The sequence below is a fragment of the Ptychodera flava genome, chromosome 2, assembly GCF_041260155.1.
Source record: "Ptychodera flava strain L36383 chromosome 2, AS_Pfla_20210202, whole genome shotgun sequence".
In the NCBI taxonomy this organism is placed as follows: domain Eukaryota; kingdom Metazoa; phylum Hemichordata; class Enteropneusta; family Ptychoderidae; genus Ptychodera; species Ptychodera flava.
Window position 1 is genome coordinate 31723700 of NC_091929.1, and position 21085 is coordinate 31744784.

The following is a 21085-nucleotide window of genomic DNA, read 5'->3' on the forward strand; positions in this document are numbered from 1 at the left end:
TATGTACGTTTACAGGGGGCTTCGCGATCACTGGTTGATTTGAGCACCTGTGGTATTTTACACAGATCAGAGAGCAGACAGATCGCGTTAACAACTCTTTTCTCTGAGCGACTGGAAGTACATATACTGTATACGCTGTTTGCAAATTTTTATCACAAGATCGAATATTTCCTGTGTTTTTCCAGCATTGTTTTTCTATAAGCAAGTGTAACTCGGCATATTCAACTCCGAGTAGGTCATGCACTCGGAGTATACAAGTCCGAGTACTCGGACTTGTAAGTCCGACTCGGTTTTTGAACTCGGAGTATGCTGTTGAAGGCACTCTTACATTCCTCCAAGTTTGGACAAAATCGGTGTAATGACCTTTGAATTAAGCTTCAAAGACATGCAAAATTCCAACAAAATGGCAGTTCTGCAGCCATATTGGCTCCTATCGCAAGGTTAATTGATACATGCATATGTATGCCATAGTGCTTTGCCTTTGTGCCATGTTTGAACAAAATTGGTTCAAGGATGTTTGAGTTATGGTTCAAAGACATGAAAAAATCGCAACAAAATGGCCGCCACACGCCCATTTTGGATCGTATCGCAATATAATGCGACATGCATATGTAGACCATAGTGTTATGCCTTTGTGCCAAGTTTGAACAGAATCGGTTCAAGGATGTTTGAGTTATGGTTCAAAGACGTGAAAAATTGCAAAAATATGGCCACCTTAATCGAATCGATATCTCGCGATCCGCGCGCAGTCGCCATGTCAAATATCGACCGTTGGTATTCAAAAAATGTGTTTTAAAAATATTACCAAGAGTTAATACGGTCAATTATTTGAAGTTGCATGACAGTAGCGGGACCGTTGTCAGAGAAGAGATTTTTTACAAAAAACCGTAAAAAGTCACCACCACCCAAATCCAAACAAAAATACAAAGACGCAAATTTCCTGGTTTTTTAAAAATATGGATCAGAAATCATCCTCAAAAACCTGCATACTAAGGAAATCAATTTAGAGAAGAGTTGACAAAAAAATACAATAATCCTTTAATTATCAATCAAAATTCTTCTGAACAGGTTGCCTCATGGTCCAACACAACAAATTTCACAGCAATCACATTAGCAGTTTCAAAGAGGAAGTATCAAAATGTTGATTGACAAGAGATGCTGGACAGACAGCCAAACACTGTCCACCTAAGTTCAAAGTCATTAACAGCATAGGGGACATAGCAAACTACGTGAAACATTTCAGCATGCAATATATCACTTATACATATATTTCTATTTGCCAGTCTGGCAAATTATACATCAACTTGGTTGACAATCAATGGTAGCTACCCCTTTACAGTCTGGCAAGGGGACATTTTAGTTAGCACTTATTGCATCAAATAGATCCTAAATTGATTTTACAAACACCAACTGACATGCAGAGCATAGAATAGTTCTATCTTGCAGTTTATGACACCTGGTGTACACATATTTGCAAACATTAGCTTGGCAAGAAAATTGACAAATAGACGAGACTGCGATAGATTGCATTATAAAGACTTGGTTGCACTAGCTTAAACGCTGGTAATCAGATTCAATGGAACAACCTCCGACTTCAACCTCCAGCTTCAGAGAAATAACATCTGCATGCATAAAAATCAGAGATAAACAAGTATGTGTGCAAGTAGACATGCAGTAATATTGACATTGTTTATCAGAGGATGTGGAGGCTGGATCCATATTGAGCTGATAACCACAACATTAACCCTTTCACCACCATGGTTTGTCCCAAATCCATTGTTTCTATGGTAAAGTTGGACCTGTATACAGGCAACTGGGGGTGAAAGGGTTAAGGCAATTGTTTGTCCACTTGATCTCCTTCCACTCAAAAAGACTGACCTTGCTGTAAGTTGTAACACCACTGACACCATTCTCCTTTCGGATAATTTCTTGAGCTTCTGCCAATGAGACTTCATTGTCCTTTAGGATGTCTTCTTCAGATTCTACAGATAAACATGACAGGCATTTTATATGCTGTTTCTAATATAATAAAGTAATGTTGTTATCAGAAAGTATTCCAATTGAAATAATAAATCATAATGCAGTCTTTTAATGAATGGATTAGAAGATTGACATTGCACATGCTTGTGATTTTATAATCTTGTGTACTCACTCACCTGTTGTATAATTAGCTTGTCCAATTGCACCATCAATTCCAAGCAGAATTGTCATAGGACTGACAGACACAGGATTATGCTGTGGGTTTCCATTAGTGTCTTCTTGCTCAATTCTTTGTTCCTAAAAAGTAACAGTTACAGTATTTCTAGTTTTAGCTGCATACTTTTGTATTGAGATATGTATGTACCGGTACTTCCACGTCCACTGTGGTGCAATACCAAAAACATTACAGCATTATCTTAAACAGGAATATACAAGACCATGGGCAAGTCTATTGATACAGTATAAGTTATGTTTCTTTTTTTGTCTAAGCAAGGAACTGTTAATTGTAAAACAAAAGAGAAACAAAACATCAGCTTTGCAGGACATATCTCTCTTTAATGAGTATTTGTGACAAGAACATTTATTCTGTGAACATACAATTCCAAGGAAGCCTGACACTCATAGAATCTTTATATCTTCAAACAGGCACAGTGGCAGGGCTCGTTTTGGTACAAATTTCAATGTTTCTGGTGAAGTCGTATAAAATGAATCAGAGACATGATTCTGGAGATATACTTGTACACCCTACAAATACAAATATTACTATTAAAGAAAGACACAAACCATGTGTACAAAATGTCAGTTGTAAACAGCAGTATTGATTTTAACAAAGAATCAAAACTACAGAATGTGAATTCTCATCACAATTGGAAAAAAATCTCAATATTGTCCCAGGAGAACTGATTACTGTCAGAGACAGATAATGATAACAGATGATGTGGGCAACCAAACATTTGATAAGCACATCAATGCTGATAATAAAGATAAGACACATACATTGTTTCTGATGTGCAGATATCTGTGACTATTGGTCTGATGTAAATAGAATGACGCAGATATCAATATGCACATCACTACATTAAAGCACCAACTGTGTTAGCAATAGAAGTAACACTTAGTCATATCTAGAGGTAAAATTCTCCAAGTGACACAATGGCAAACTTGAAACTGACCTTCCTTTCTAGTATATCAGCAACTGCTTCATTTCCAGTACAGCCGCTCACTTCAGAATCTGTATAAAAGTTACATTTACATTAAATGGATTACAAAATTTCAAAATTTCTAATGTACTGGTGCATGCAAAGAAAACTTATTGACTCCATGAGCTCAGGCTGATTGCAAAATTGTCAAAATTTCAAACAGACTGTGTGTGTAAAGACAAATTTTGACCTTCATGAGCTCAGGCTGATCACAAAATGTCAATATTTACAATGGACAGAGGCACATAAACATAAATTATGGCACTCATGAGCTCAGGCTTTTATAAAAACCATGGACAAAGTCAATGATAGTCAAGGGGAAGGGGATCCAATATACGGCAAATTGAGGAAAACATGTTTGTACAGAGTCTGCAAGTAAGTCATATGGACTATAGAGATCACAGCTTCCTTGGCAAATACTTTGACTAGGTCAAGCATTAAGTAACAGAATGGCAAGACTGCATCTTCAAGGAAATCTCTGATCATATATGGAATAGTATTTCTTGTCAGATATCTTTTTGAAACAATTGTCCTGGCTTTAAGTTAACACTGCGTTGAGTTATACAGTATGTATGGATTATAATCCAGACTTTGCCTATTACGCACCCTAAAGCTGTTTATTGATTTAATTTATTTAAACAATTTCACTCCAACTAGTCACTTGTCTGTCGTTTATTTTTTGCTTACCTAGCAGACAATCTTCTTGTCCAGATGCCACATTTATTCTTTGTAGAATTGTTGATGGAGAGACTAACACAGAAGTTGATGGGCCATCACCATTACAGGCTTCTTGCTTGACTATTGGCTATAATTATTTTATAAAATCAGGATTACCATTTAACCAGCATAAAAGTTGTTACAGCTTGAAATACAATGCTAAGGAACTGTTGATCCAGATAGTAGGGATTGGGATTCATCTCATACACACAAAAAAGAAATTTCAAGGTCATCCAAAACTTTGAGACAATGATTGGTCTCTGTGCTTGTCCACTATGAAGACAACTTTATGCAACCCTTAGTAACTAAGACTACCAGTAGAATCTGATATGCACATTATAAACTTAACCATCATCAGTAATTACCGTTGTACATTCTGTAATTTAAGAATTAAGAAGAAATACATAATACTGTGAAGAGAGGGATGATGAAAGTATATCAAATGTGCAAGTCTCAAACTGGAATTGTAAGTGTCAGTCAGATACAGCTACTTATGATAGCAACTTTAGATATCATTATTAATATAACGTTTAAGTCATTTAAATGCAAACTTAACATTGCTATTGGCTATTGCTTGGTGCAAAAACCTCCTTTTCAATTTTGTTTAGATAAAAGAGGTTCAGCTGTACATTGTCCTTGTAAATCAGACTTAAGTTAGCTACTTTTCAATTTTGTTCAGTGTTATGGCAGGGACTTACCATGATGATCTCAGATATATTAGCAACCACTTCATTCTGACTGGAGAGTGTTTTCTTCAGAATCTATGGGTAAAAAATAGCAGACAACATGCTAACATAGCCCAGTAATGTGACTATCTACATAAGTTTATCAATTCCAATGATAAAGTCCAATTAACTCAACTGTAACAGATTCCCTGCTCTAATACTGAATGAATTGATTGCAGAAAGAAGTCAACATTGTTCGACCCTTTGGCTTACTTTTACATCAATGTTTGTCAGGTCTAGACATTTTGCAATATATTAGATTGGTTGTCACCATTTATTTTGAACTTGGATGATAACAAAAGAAATTGACAGACTATCCATGGCATATGGTAAGTTGGTAATGTAATGTCTTTGTGATAACGTTGACAGATTCAATCAAGACATGTTAGTGATGCTGGTTTTTGACAGATGCACACACACTTAAAAACATAGATCCATATGTGGAAATACCTATTCTAGAGTTTGGTTTGGGAAATGACACAATTTGAGATACATATCATTTTTTTCAAGCTTCACTCATTAATATATAGCCTCCTTGACAAAATCCAACAAATATACAATTCAGGGAAATAAAATGAAATGAGTCTTTCCTATTTACAATTTCTCATGGACAAGTTGCTTATTTACCAATGAACATATCAGACGGCCCTACGGTGACACATTAAATAGTTAAGCTGGGTTTGCATGCCTTTTCTTTATAAGATTATTCCATCAAAGCTGGTCTGATGATAACAGAATGGCTGCCTCCAATCATTGGACTTTAACCGTACATGGAAATGTAGAGCATACTTAATTATAATATACAGTATTGCTCTTTCGCCATTTAATGTATGAATACCAGCAAGAGAAGTGTCTGATATTGTTGTCTGATATTGCTCTCAGCTGACAGATGGACAACAGATTCTGTAAGCACCGAGCTAAAAATCCAAACAGCACAAATTAATCTTCAAATAAACACTATTTAAGAAGACAAGACACTTGGTTTAGACCTCTGGTAGACCATACATAAAACTTTGTTAGGCAGAGTTCTTTCACATACCTTGTTTTGTTGTTGGACAGACTAACACAGGCGATGGTTGTGGGTTGTTCTTGTTGCCTTCCTGCCTGACTTTTGCCTGGGGAAAATAATAGCAATGATGACAATTCTAGTTCATCAGAATCATGCATGCAAATTTGTTCTATCTTCTCTCTGGAAGCATTGAAGCACAACATTTCTTCAATGACAGCAGCAGCAAAATACATGTGTTTCAGTTATGAATCTTCAGCAAGCCCTTGGATTCCCAAACATTAAGTTTTTCCTTCTGATTAACATATTCCTGTATTTGGATGGTGGCAAGATTGGAAGATGTCACAAAATAAATCAATCTGTATCTACAAAATGTATGGTACATTACCTTTATGGTAATGACTCTGGACAGAAAAAAATTATACTAAAGTGGAGAGCCAATGTTCCCATCAAAGTTCAGATATGTAAATTGTGCAATGGGTCTGAACATGTGAAAATTGTGATAAAATGGATGTCCAATTGCCACATCAGGTTGTATCCTAAACCAAATTTACTTATGTCTATATGGCAAATAATTTTATCCGTGTATCATATTTGACAGAAATGACTTGAGGAATATCACAAAAATGCAACAAAATGGCTGACTTACCGTTGTATCACACACACACACTGATATCAAGTACTAGGTACTTGTACATGTACCAATTTGGAAAGCTTTTTTTGCAAATTAGGGATGAATATGAAATAAACATAAGAATGGTCTGATTCAGGTAGATAGCAGTGTTAGTTACTTACGTTCATTTGTTTGTTATATCTTTTAGCCGAAATTGTCTTGAAAATATCTAAGCATTTTCCAACTTCAGGTCTTTCTTTTGTTCAGAGTGTATCATTTGTTCAATGAGTAATCTCAACTCAGAAGGAACACTATGGAGTGGATGTATCTTGTAACATCCTCTGGTAATATTTCGTCGCAGCCCAACAAGGTCATCATTAAATGGAGAGGTGCTCTCAAAAGGATGATGTCCCCTACTTAAAATGTAGTGCAGGATACATCCAGCAACCTTTTAAGGAAAAATTTACAAATTAAGTGATACAATAAACCTTGGGATAATCACGTTCTTGGAAGACTACTAAAGCCTGACTGTATGACTGGCCTTTAAGAAATCATGCATTAAATGTGCTAGCAATTCATACTTTGCTTACAGCAGATTTAACAGCAATTATATTACCATGCCCTGCCCATCGCATTTTGATTGGTTGAGCTGAACCACGTGACTGACCACAAATACAAGTAATGGTTTGTTTACATGCTCGTGAATATGAATAATAAGATTAACAACTCAAAGTATCGTAACTTTACAGCTCAAATGTAAATCATAAACAATTACAAAATAAAATGGAGCACTTGTAGGTCAAGTTGAGATACTTTTTTCTGAAAACATCTCAGAATTTGCCAATTTTTTACAGCGCACGTGACAGTGCGTCGCGTAGTGCTCAGTTTCTGGGGCCCAGTTGTCGTTTGCTCCAGGAATTTTCTCAAATTTTGAAGGTCTTCTCTGTTCACTTATAATATAATGGAAATAACAGACTCTGCTCTAAACAATAACGTTTACTTATGGGCGCGGGCTCAAGGAAAACCAAATTAACAGGCTCCGCTAGTCTTGCCCATTAATTTTTGGCTTTCTTCTTGCCCTTGCCAACAAATAAACGTTAATGGTCAGCGCATCACCCGTTATTTCTATAATATACTGATGTATATGTATTGGATGTCTACCTGGCCAAATCAATTCATGTGTGACCATGGGAGACACAGTCTGACTACATAGGCAGAATACTCATGTATCTGTATCGCAGATGTACTTGACCACATCTACCGTATACATATGTGACCATGGGAGACACTGACCACACAGGCAGTACACGCATATACCTTATTGGATGTCTATACCTTATTATTCATATTCAATGGGTTTGACTTTCATGTGGTTAAAAATAGTTCAGCTTGATCTGTAGGACTCCGTAAATGTAGCAATAAAAAAGCTATATCAACATTCATACCTGTACATCACTAGATTTCTTGTATTGAAACTCACACCCAGTAAAAAATGCATCACATGCCTCTGGAGCCATCCATGCACAAATTCCTGCAAACGTTGTCACTATTGTAGTCTTCCCAAGGTGTAAGACCTTGCTCACTCCAAAGTCAGCAACATGCAATTTTCCCATCACGTCTATGGATTAAAACAAATAAAGCTTTACATCAAACATTAAACCAGGAATTTTCTCTAGACTGACAGATGTGACAGATGTGAAATTTGTATTCTACGTTGCTCTGTAAATTCATAGGGTATTACTGTATGTAGATTACAGAGATTATGGCTCATTGAGAATTTTAGTATGAAATGACAACTTCATTTAAACAAACTCCATCTGCAATAACGTAAACATCTTCACACAAAGTGCCAAGTGAAATGTGCAGCAGTGCTCATGTATTTGCATTGGACAGATCAACACACAGGTACATACATATGTACGTAATTGTATGTACGAACATTACATACATTTGTACATACCGGTACATACAGACAGACAGACATACATTTAATACTCAGACACAGACAGACAGACAAGCAGGCAGGCAGGCAGACAAATAGATGATGGATGCCAAATTATATTTACCAAATGGGATCTGAAAATATACCCGGTAGATCCAAATTGAAAAAGGCAAATTCCTTTAATAGGAAGGCATATAATGTCCATTTTGGCCAGACCTACACAGTACATAGCTCCAAGAAACATTTGTCTTGTGATACATGGAGCAAAGGAATCTATCACTTACCAATGAGAAGATTTTCCGGCTTAATATCACGGTGAATTATTCCTAATCCATGTAGATTATGAATTCCTTGGAGAAAATCACAACATAATTCCATGCAATAGTCACTTGTTAGTTGAAATGAGCATGTGGGCTGCTCTACCACTTCCTTTAGGTTATATTCACAGAGCTGTGAAGCTAGGTATGTGAAGTCCTCATCTTTTTCAACACAGATCTGCGGTAATATGTTAGCAACGACTTTGTTGTCTAACAGAGAGGAAACTTTCAGTTCATTCTCCATCAGTTTGTCTGTTTCTATTCTCTTAACTGCTATTGGCTGTCCATTATAACTACCAAGGTACACTTTCCCTCTGCTGCCTGAAGCAATCTGGTCTTCTTTAGAAAATTTGATTGTGTTGACTGTCTTCATTTTTCTTCCAGTCATCTTTAATATTCTTTGACTCCATCTCCCTCCCTGTAACAGTAGACAAAGTAATCACCTCATCTGTACACAATTAGGTCACAGTCCCTGCAGTAAGTAAAGTCATTCACATTGGATATTCATTATTAAAGTGCGAGCCCTGTTTAGCCATAAAATACAGGAGGCGAAATGCCCATCAGGTGCCCATCTTTGATTGTATTGTTAAACAAAATGGGAAACTGGCAGTGAAATGCCAGTCAGATGGCCATCTTGAATTGTCTTATGGAACAATAAAATGGCCATTGGTAGCCATATAATTGGATCTATTACAACGACAATCAACATTCTCATGTATGACTAAGGTCTATATGTCCTTGTACCAATTTTGAAAGAAATCAGTTGAGACATGTCTGAGTTATGGCTCAAAACACAAAAAAAATCGTACCGAAATGGCTGCTATGACAAAGATCTGTGCCCTTGTACCCAATTTGAAAGAAATCGGTCCATCTTGGATCATATTACAACAAAAATCAATATGCATATGTACGGTATGACATAGATCAATGCCCTTGTACCAAAATTTGAAAGAAATCGGTTGAGACATGCCTCAGTTATGGCTGAAAATACAAAAAAAATCATGACAAAATGGCCGCCTGGCGGCCATCTTGGATCGTATCACAAAACCAATCAACGTGCATCTGTATGGGGTAGGGTACTATCCTTGTGAAAATTTTGATAGAAATTACCATGGCATGTCTGAGATATCTGCATGAACAGATGGACTCATGGATGGACGAACAGACGGACAAGACCCAATCTATAAGCCCCCTGGACTTCATCGGGGGGGGGGACTAAAAACTGTGTCACTGCATCCTTTTTGCAATGTGAATACGATTAGAAACTAAATTTTTATTTTTCTTGGCCTCATACATGGGAGTCTATGGAGAACTGACTTATACATGGGAGTCTATGGAGAACTGCCTTATACATGGGAGTCTATGGAGAACTGCCTTATACACGGAAGTCTATGGAGAACTGCCTCATACCGGTACATTGGAGTCTATGGAGGTGTAAACTTAAAAGTCCTCTAACATGCATGGCCAAATTTGATCTTATACCGGTACATGGGAGTTTATGGAGGTGTAAACTAAAAAGTCCTCTGACACGGCCAAATTTGATCGCATTGTGAAACAAATCGACATGCATCTGTATGGGGTAGGGTACTATATTTGTGCAAAGTTTGAAAGAAATTACCATGGCATGTCTGAGATATCTGGGTAAACGGATGGACGAACGGATGGACGAACGGACGGACATGACCTAATCTACGGTATAAGCCCCCTGGACTTCATCTATGGGGACTAAAAACTGTGTCACTGCATCCTTTTTGCAATATGAATACGATGAGAAACTAAATTTGTATTTTTCTTGGCCTTATACATGGGAGTCTATGAAGGACCATTGTGAAACAAATCGATGTGCATCTGTATGGGGTAGGGTACTATCCTTGTGCGCAGTTTGAAAGAAAATGACCATGGCATGTCTGAGATATCTGCGTGAACGGATGGACTCACGGATGGACGAACAGACGGACATGACCCAATCTATAAGCCCCCTGGACTTCGTCCAAGGGGACTAAAAATCCCTGCTTACGTACCAACCCTATTTAAAAAAACCATGAAATGGGTAATCAAGGGAAAGGTTAACTTGCTAATAAATGGATGTCAATACAATTTGTATGGGAACACTGAAATGAAATATGCTCATTTTAGTCACTTTCACTCATTGATAGTGCGCTAGCAGAGATTCAAAAACATGGACTCATATGTAGGCAGAACTTTATTTGGCACCAAGGTAAAGTTTCTCAGTAGCAGACATGTAGTTGACATGGCTGGCTATCAGGCAGGTGGATGCATAGTCAGAGTTGGCAAAGGAATGGGGTAAAGCTGTTTTCCAAATTTCCAATCCTTCTGTGACCAGGTGAAATGAAAAGACTTCAGAAAACTAGTTGTGCAATATTAGAATAGATCCTGGCCTGTCGAGGGGGGGGGGGGGGCGCCCAATGTTCCCAAGTCACTTCTGCTTTAGCACAATGTTTTGAATCGCTGCTGGCGCACTATCAATGGATGAAAGTGACTAAAATGAGCCTATTTTGGCTGTTTTTTCATATGAATTCTATTGATATCCATTTACAGTTCTAGATGATTACTTAAATATTCTATTAAAACGTTAAAAGTCAACAGATTTTGGTCAGATGGTTATGAGCTCCACAAAAATTTGTGGGAAAGATGGACAGATGGACCGACACATAAAAAAAATATCATTAGCCAGAAGTGTACCTTTCACACACAAGGCCCAAAATTACAATAAAATTGTGCTGTTCAGCAGGTACGGTAGAACAATAAAAGATAAGATTTCATGATCACTGTACCGGTACATGGTCTCTGTGCCAACATGGCTAGAATGTAGAGACACATTTCCTACAAGTTGAGTTTGAAAAAAAATGTGTACAGGCATAACTCAAAGAAACAGCTCTGGATGGACACATTGACAAACAGAACTAAATGTGTACAATCATCCAATTTCTGGCCCTCACCCTGTTTTACTTTCTTTTGAGGTGAATATAAGTCACATATCATGTACTATAAACAGGGAAAGGGGCATCATCCAATAAGTCATAGGCAGGAAATATATTACTTTGAGATTTCTTAAGAGCACAGATACATGTAAAATGTAACTTGAAAGGACTGTAGAAACAATACTTTCCATTTTACCAGGTACAATATATACCACTGATCATTTCAAAAGGAGTGGTGAATGAATGAGATGATTTGACAGTATTATAACCATTCATTAGTTAAAAAGTCAGTGTTATCAATGGATGACTTACTTTTCTTGGGTATGGTCCACTTGGGAAACATACACCTAAAATATAGAGGCCATTAAAAGTTTGTAAATAACTCAAAATAAACATTTAAAATACAGATATACTCAATGTCCACCTCTGAATGATGGCATATGTTGATAAAAATGGTATTACACTAATGTCATTACTTTGGGCATCTTTTTTTTCAAAAACCAGATATGGACTGAAAATGGTCAAGTTTTAGAACAAAATAATATACATGTATGTTGTGTAATTTTTGCCTGAATGCTTGCCATGGATGTACAATCAAACTCACATTTAGCAAATGAAAGATACACCAGTAAACAATATAGTTTTGTAAGAGGCATAGGTAACTAATCAATATTCCAATCATCCCCTATATATTGAAGAGTACACTTATACTGGCCTACCTGCTGAATGATACTGCTGACAGTTTTCAAGATCTTCTTTACAGAAGAACTCCTGGTCACATATATAACATTTCAACTTCACAACATTACATGTACCTGCATCTTGTTCTGAACATACCTACAAATTCAAGCACAATTACAGGCCCATGTTAGTAATACAGCCAGTGTCATATTGTAAGTAGTAGTAAATCATGATACTACCGGTACTGTTTCATTTTGTTATATTTTGCGAGACCTGAACTATTGTCAGAATACGTATATTGTTTTGGATTGTATGATTTCAAAGAATGTGTACCCCTGCAAATTTACCATCAGCATTTAAAAAGGTGTAAATTGATCGCATCCTTAGATGAATGAACATGACAACATTTCTGCTCAAATTGTCCCTGTAGTGGTATATTCACATTTTGAGTTGCATACATTTAACACCCTTAATTGTTGCCATGGTAAAATGAGATGTGCATGGATGCAAAAGAATCTGATGAGTTTCCTAACTGCTGGGTAACAGATACTGAAGCTGAATTAACATTAGAATTTTTTTAATATAGCTTTGAGACAAAGCTTCCAAAATTCTTATACAATGACATACCACTGGTTCTGTCAGTGTCAAATCTATTATTGCAGCAATATCTTCCTTGGTATCTGCTATCGCAGTAATGTTTTCCTTGGTATCTGTCATCTCACTGATATCTTCCTTGCTATCTGCTATCTTACTGTCTTCCTTGCTATCTGCTGCCTTACTGTCTTCCTTGCTATCTGCTATCTTACTGTCTTCCTTGCTATCTGCTGCCTTACTGTCTTCCTTGCTATCTGCTATCTTACTGTCTTCCTTGCTATCTGCTGCCTTACTGTCTTCCTTGCTATCTGCTATCTTACTGTCTTCCTTGCTATCTGCTGCCTTACTGTCTTCCTTGCTATCTGCTATCTTACTGTCTTCCTTGCTATCTGCTATCTTACTGTCTTCCTTGCTATCTGCTATCTTACTAATGTTTCCCTTGGTATCTGTAATCTCACTGATGTCTTCCTTGCTATCTGCTATCTTACTGTCTTCCTTGTTATCTGTTTTCTCATTGATGTCTTCCTTGCCATCTGCTATCTTACTGTCTTCCTTGCTATATGCTATCTTACTGTCTTCCTTGCTATATGCTATCTTACTGTCTTCCTTGCTATATGCTGCCTTACTGTCTTCCTTGCTATCTGCTATCTTACTGTCTTCCTTGCTATCTGCTATCTTACTGTCTTCCTTGCTATCTGCTATCTTACTAATGTCTTCCTTGCTATCTGCTATCTTACTGTCTTCCTTGCTATCTGCTATCTTACTAATGTCTTCCTTGCTATCTGCTATCTTACTGTCTTCCTTGCTATCTGCTATCTTACTGTCTTCCTTGCTATCTGCTATCTTACTAATGTCTTCCTTGCTATCTGCTATCTTACTGTCTTCCTTGGTATCTGTCATCTCACTGATGTCTTCCTTGCTATCTGCTATCTTACTGTCTTCCTTGCTATCTGCTATCTTACTGTCTTCCTTGCTATCTGCTATCTTACTAATGTCTTCCTTGCTATCTGCTATCTTACTGTCTTCCTTGGTATCTGCTATCTTACTAATGTCTTCCTTGCTATCTGCTATCTTACTACTGTCTTCGTTGCTATCTGCTTTCTCACCAATCTTTTCCTTGGTAACAGTGTCTTCCTTGGTATCTGCTTTCTCATTGATGTCTCTCATGGTGTCTGATATCTCATCAGTATCTTCCTTTGTGTCTGATAAGTTTTCCGTGTGTCCCTTTGTATCTGATATCTCATTAGTGTTGTTCTTAGTATTGTCAACAGCTTCATTAGATTTGTATTCATAAGTTTGTCCAGCAACATAAACAACATTGGACTCTTCCTTGAAAGAGGTGCTGTTTTCTTTGACTTGCTTCTATGAATAAAACAAAAAAAGCATAATATGAAGTTAATCTAATACCTGCATGTGTTTCCTGTGATAAAAATGCACTGTTGTACTGATTAATTATCAGCTTTGGATTTCGGAACAGATAAAGAGAAACAGACTAGAAAAGGGTATTGTTCAAGGTGAGAATAGGTTGCATAATCCCCTCCATGTACGCCTCACCTCAGGTAGTTCTCAACTCTATTTTCTGAAGAGTTCCGAACACGCACCCTTCAGTAGTTTCCACATTTTTGCCAGTTTTTTAGAGAAAGTATGTATGGCAAAGTTTATGTTGTTGTTGTCATATAGTGCTGAGCGAAATTGGCGTGCTTGCAAAAAAGGGAAAAGGTTTGAGCTTCGGGAGATAAGTTTTACCATGTTAAAATATACTGTCACATTTTTATGAATATATAGTGAGTGTATTTGAACCAAATTTGAAAGTCTTTTATCGATACTGTCTGATTTTATTCAATGGTTTACTGTCTGTCATATTGTCTCCTACACTGAGTTCACCATGGGAGGAAGTGTTTATGAAGCTGCTGATCATGTTTTGATTGGCATGAAGCAGTGTTGGCCTTGAAAGCACACAAAGCAAACATGGTCGCTATGCAACATGCAGCACAACGCCATCGACTCTGAGACATCTCATCCTACGTTTCACATGTCGTGCAATTATCAACCACGCACAAAATTAGCCAAAAGTTTCACACCTGTGCTCATTTTAATGTGAAAAGGCCATAGTTTATCGAGACAACCATAACATCACACATAGTGCCGCGTTTCAAGTCTGTTTCTATTTGTCTGTGATTTCAGTTATATTCTACAGGCATCTAGTGTATCATGTTACAGCTAACTGACCCAAACCTCTGATTCTTTGAAAAAAGTCATGTGTGGAATTATCATCACATTGTCCATATTGGCTAAAAAGCTACGACACAATTCAATTAGAATTATCTTATTCTGTTTTGCTTGCATAAAGGATGTTGAAATTTGGAAAGAAAACACAGAATATATAACCAAAACCTTATGTATCTCTAATGTCGCTTCTTGCACAAAATGTAAGTTAACTAACATTACCATAGAAGCTCACTAAGCACAGATGACATCAGAATCAGTTTTGCATTTGGCACCCAAAAGATATGCTTCAGCAAATGTTAAAGTTGAACTTAATTTGCGTAAATTTTGTGTTATGAAAATACAAGCAATATCTATACTCCTACCTCAACTTCCCATGGTAGTTTTCTTGGCCCATAGTCATACTGGATTTCATCACCATCTTTGATGTCATTTAGTGCAAAGAGGGCCAAGTATGGCCTACCACCAACTTGTATTACTCGCATCTTTGCATTTGGCCTTTTTCTCTCATGATTCACCAATCTTCCCAGGCAAGGGCCTTTAAGAGGCTCAGATGTACCATCCACGCTACATATTAAAATCAAAGTAAGACCTAAGTAGGCATTTTGAACAGAACTAAATATGCTAACTATGGATGTAAATATGCTAACTAAGGATGTTCGCAATCCTACACTGAAGTATTATCATCAAATACCTTCACTGTGAATCAAAGTTGGTCTTCCAATTTTTAAGATATTTTCTAATTACATAAATCATTAAAGATCCATTTGCTGTAACTTTGGTCATTTTTTAATTTTCTTTGTTCCGTATATCATCATTCTGCAGTTTCTGGTTTGAATCCCTGAACCATGGAGAAATTCCAAATATTTAGCTCATAAATAAACCCTATATGAGTATAATCTGCATTGATATTGTTTAAATTTTGTATTCAGGTCCGAACTAGACTACATTTATCAACAATAACAACGGTCATTTCACATGAACAGGCTGTGTTGGCAAGCAGGACACCGGGCATTGGTCATGATGATTGTATTATAGTAAAATTCTACAGTTGATACATTGAAACAGAGTAGTGAAAAATTAATCAATAGTTACAGCTAATGTCCCTTTAAATATAAAAATGAGCGATTTATTAATAGGCTATTACTACCAGACTTTGAATGTATTTAACGCCAAATAACTGATTTTTCAGCTATTTTTTCAGTAATTTTGTTCTGTACTCCAGATTCCCATTTCACTCCTGATAGTGTGATGAAATGCTTTGCCCGCCATACAATGCATGATGTGTGTGAGGGATATTAGCATTCATTTTTGCTCTGTGTATTAATGAATATTGTTCTGGTATTCAAAGGTGACAATAATGGTTGATGTACATGAACAGTGTTCTTATGGGGATATCAATTTTTCTGAGTCATTTTGCCTTGCTGATAAAAATATGATATATCTTGTAGATCTGTCACACATGTGGAAATAATAGAACACTGAAACTTCCCCATTAAACAAATACTTTCAAATCTTGAGTCAAGTTTTGTTTCATTTTCACCTCATAATTTTTTTTAATTTGAGTGTTTACATGAATGTTTCTTTTTTTATGGGTTACAATAAATTAGTGTATATTGTACATAGGCTGAAAGCATGCATGCATATTTTATACATACCTACCGTACATATATGGCTGCTACTAACTAACCCAAAAGGTGCTCTTCATTGTATGTAAAGGGAGCTAAAGATACTTTAGCCTTTAAAACATTTTGATATTGGGACAACAAGGGCAGTGACTTACCAATATGTTTTTCCCTTGAAAGAAAAAAAGTATCTGAACACACTAGGAATTTCCTCCTCTCTTTTTTCCCCTTCTTCCTCACTGATGAGTTCACCTGGATAAATCAACAGAAATGATCCTTTTTCGAAGGGCTTCGATGCAAAAACACCCCAGCCTGAAATGTAACAAAGTGTCAAAGTAGTACACTGAAGTAACACAAAGTGAACATCAACCATTGGATTCCAATATTTTATGAGCATGTTGTCAATTTGTAGACTGTTTCATGAAAACCAAATTTACTTCAACTTCTTAACCCTTTTACAAGTATCTTTGGCGGCCTCCCCGGAAACAAATTTTTGAAAGAAAAATCAACTAGCAATTGGTTAACAAGTTTATGGACATTTCTGTTGGATTCATACACCTTAGAACAGGAAGGAGATACTTAGATATATAGTATTTTGCTATTTTGTGGATATTTTTTTAATAACATTTGAAAAATGGACTCAAACATTAATTTTGATTCAAAAGGTAAGAAAAATATTTACTTTACAATTAGATTCATGAAAGAATATTTGAAATGTATGAAGATCATAAGCAATGTGGGCTGGAGTTAGGCAATCTGCAACTGATGTGGTTCGTGATGATAATTGACATACATCACAAATGGAAAAGCACACAACTTCAAGCTGCTTTTTATATCACCTAGCTGGACAGTAAACTTTTTAATTACCCAACAAGTTCACTGATGATATTGAGACTTTGATTGGTTATTAGCAAGCCAGTTGTGTAATTCACCTCAAACTTGATATCTGATCAGGCAGAAGTAACTCCAGGGGTGGCAAGTTGTAAACACAGACACTGACAGCTACAGTGCATGCAGTGATAGCAACAACCAATTTGAGACACTCAAAGCACAGTCACGTAAGATCTATTCCGCTCTCAGACTATGCGCCCATAGACGTGTGTATATATGCCTGAGAAAAAAAACAAGTCAGGAAATTAAATGGCTATTTCGTACAGGCTCCATGTCATCTTCAACATTCGACTTTACTGTGAAAAGTAGCAAGTTCATCTATTATGTAACCGTCGATCGTTTCCTATTATTCTCAAAATTCATCCATAGTACTTAATTTGCTTCAAAAACGCTCGTTTCGTGTGATTTTCGGACGAATTCGACGGGTACATTGCTAAAACATAAGAGTGAGCAACATTCCGGTCACCTCACAGTGAACGTTGGGCACCTCCACTTTAATGATGTTAGTGCCGCGTATCCATGAGGGGTGACTGGAAGGTTGTTAACGCCTTATGTTTTGGCGAGGTGTCTTCTGAACTGGGCAGAAAATCACACAAATATTCATACCTGATACTTCATCTGCTTACAAAATGCTCATTTTGTGTGATTTTCGGCCGAGTTCGAGAGACACTTCGCCAAAACATAAGCGTTAGCAAATTCTAGTCACCCCTCATGGGTAGGTGGCACCAACGTCAGTAAAGTGGAGGTGCCCAAGAGGTGACTGGAATGTTGCCCACGCTTGTTTTGGCAATGTGTCTGTCAAATTCGGCCGAAAATCACATGAAACCAGCGTTTTTGAAGCAAATTAAGTACTACCGTAGGTATGAATTTTGAGAATGCTAGGGAACGATCGACGGTTACATGATAGACGAACTTGCTACTTTTCACAGTAAAATCAAACGTTGAAGATGTCATGGTGGAATAATCCCTATAGGAAATAGCCATTTGGTTTCCTGACTTGGTTTTTTCCCAGGCATATATACACACATCTATGGGCGCATAGTCCGAGAGTGGAATAGATCACACGTGACTGTGCTAAAAGTATTCAACAGGGTAGTGTACCAATACAAAAATTGTTGAACAGAGTGATAAAAATGAGGCAATTATATGACAAACACATCAAGTTCTGCTGAAAAGCTGCCGCTGCACAAAAAATATTTCTGTGAACTGAGTGGACAAAGTCTGATTGAAAAGTCCCACCCTAGTACCCTTCCACCACTTCAACTTTCAATCACTTTCCTAAATCAAAGAAATTTAGGAAGAAAAAAAAGGGAAAAAAAATACATTCTCACGATTTCCATGAACTGCCAGTATTCCTTGACGACAATTATGTTGATACTAGTGTCATTATTGACAAACGTAGCGAAAAGGCAGCAAACTCAGCGACGATTTAGAGCTTGACTGCCACAGAATTTTATTTTGCCTATAGAATCCTACAAGTCCGCTGGCCTCCGTACCTCCGAGTGGGTCGGAGCATGGATGGTGGTCTATTTTTTACATCATGGTTGGAGGTACGGTGGCAAGCGGACGTGTAGAATTCTCAGACTGCACTGGCAGTGGTATTTTACATCGCTATCTAATCAAACAAATATGGACGATGGATCAGTGATATTTTGGTGCATTCTGTGAAAACAAAAACAGAGCAGTGAAAGTTGTAATAGTCACCGTCAAACCTCTCCATAGATGATAGGAAATCCGCTTGAAACAAATAAAAATGCATTTTTAAGGATGAGAACCAACGCAACGTTGTCATGGACGAGCCGAATCCAGTGGCAGACATTTTTTACATTGCATTATGGGAAGTATACCTGAGGTCATGGCCCGGGTCATTCCTGCGAAACGTTGTATGTACGTACATATGGATAGCATCAGATATCAATAAGGCAAGTAAATCACCAGGTCCAACAATCAACAACGAAAACAACATCTCAGTTTAAAAATTAAAGTCGAGGTGGTTGAGCAAGATCGGAAACGACATCCTCGTATACTAGCAAACAACAGAAGATCCTGTCAGAATTTCACGAAAAAAGCACTTTCCCTATGCCTTTCAAGTATCTTACGCTTAAACTTGTAAAAATTAGCAATTTAGGCCTACATCACGTAAAAACTTCCGAAATGATGCGAGGAGAATGACCATGTTTTCCGGGGCAATTTACACTGTCGGAATGACTGTAAAGCTTATGCTATGCTAACGGCGGTCGTTACATTTAATTCTTAATCTTGCGTAATGAGCGCATAATGAACCCTTGCCCGTCTAACATTTCATGTACGCGGTCATTTCATGTCAAAATGGCTCAGTTCAACGCACATGTACGGTTTTAACTGCGTTTGGTCTAGAATTTTCGATGGGAAAGACTTTGAATTAGTTTCATCAAAGAGTTAAAGTAATGCCAAAACGTACAAAGCTGAAGGAGTTAAGTCCTGAACTAATGCCAGGGACACAGAGGGCTTCATCAATTCCAAAGTGAACACTAATTGTCGATATCTTCCGGTGATGAAGACCAGAATGGCGACAACTGAATACGCGCGCAAACATACGGGCGCGAACTTTTTTAGTGTAAATATCGTGCGAGCACAGGGAAATAGGCACTGTTTGTCCCAAATTAGGCCTACCAGTTACAAACAATTTCTTTTCCTTTCCTAAATGTTTTGGTTAGATATCGACTCAAACATCGGATATAGAAGGGTATATTTACGATATTCATTCGATTCATTCATGTTCCAGTTCCGTAGACTACGACTTACCTAGTCATTTTGTGTGGTAGCGACAGAAAGAACTAACACCCATGATATTTCTTTTCGAAATTTCAAACAGATCAACAGATCATTAGGGAATTAAACCAGTGGGCTATAAAGTCTAGAACAACTAAAATACTTCAGTCCCAGAGTACTTGCTCATGACGTACATATTGCTGTATTATTAAGAGAAACTAATATACGACATGACATTACCTTTCCAAAGTACAATTCTTTTGTAAAAGCCGTCTTGATCCTTTTCATGGATGTGTCTTGCTGCTTCTTCATCAGAGGGATAGACAGCGATGACGTTTTCGTCGACCGCGAGACATGGCTATACTGCTGGTACTCATACTCCGACACTCTAGACACACTGTACAGGAATGTGTAGCGCGACAAAGTGAAAAGCATGCTATCGTTTGCGCTCTGAATTGTGGGTAGGCATATCCGGGCACATATGTGGTCTAATGGTTTCGCCATCTCTGCACTTCAAGAGACTAGATAAACATCACGTTCTCGTCACGAGGTATATATATATATATATATATATATATATATATATATATATATATATATATATATATATATAGTATATTATTCATATGTGCTTTTAAATTATTTACCTTTCAATCCGTAATCGCAATCACCGAACCATGAGCAGTTAAACCAAAATGTCAATGCCATCGCGTTGTACAATATACAAGTTAACATTGTAAGGATTGTGTATTTGCAAGAGCCTCAAGTTTGTAAAGCTAGAAAACTTAAATGTTTTTCACTTTGTACCGTGCGTGTAATCACTTTCATGCCTTCACTTTGATACATATGTTCAATATATCAATGAACGAAAAAGTC

General features: G+C 37.2%; 2 protein-coding genes and 1 long non-coding RNA gene across 8 annotated transcripts in view; all 3 read right to left on the bottom strand.

Moving 5' to 3' along the window:
- LOC139119221 (carbohydrate sulfotransferase 11-like) overlaps positions 1–21085 on the bottom strand; it is a 233798-nt gene that overhangs the window by 60666 nt on the left and 152047 nt on the right. The window lies entirely within an intron of this gene.
- LOC139119122 (uncharacterized) lies at positions 3152–3951 on the bottom strand. Its single transcript, XR_011548851.1, has 2 exons — positions 3867–3951; positions 3152–3211 (listed from the first exon to the last, which is right to left on the bottom strand). It is a non-coding gene; the product is annotated as an uncharacterized lncRNA (long non-coding RNA).
- LOC139119085 (uncharacterized) lies at positions 4595–19301 on the bottom strand. Of its 6 annotated transcripts, none has more exons than XM_070682758.1 (11): positions 19171–19301; positions 16726–16819; positions 15308–15509; positions 12750–14078; positions 12161–12278; positions 11754–11788; positions 8467–8917; positions 7686–7858; positions 6423–6688; positions 5661–5736; positions 4595–4657 (listed from the first exon to the last, which is right to left on the bottom strand). In XM_070682758.1, the coding sequence occupies exons 3-9, from the start codon at positions 15425–15427 to the stop codon at positions 6470–6472; spliced, it is 2445 nt and encodes an 814-aa protein (XP_070538859.1). In that variant the 5' UTR covers positions 15428–15509; positions 16726–16819; positions 19171–19301; the 3' UTR covers positions 4595–4657; positions 5661–5736; positions 6423–6469. The 6 variants fall into 6 exon arrangements, with proteins under 6 accessions (XP_070538859.1, XP_070538842.1, XP_070538829.1 ...); XM_070682741.1 differs by having other exon boundaries at positions 16726–16879; positions 19171–19300; XM_070682728.1 differs by having other exon boundaries at positions 12750–14075; positions 16726–16879; positions 19163–19300.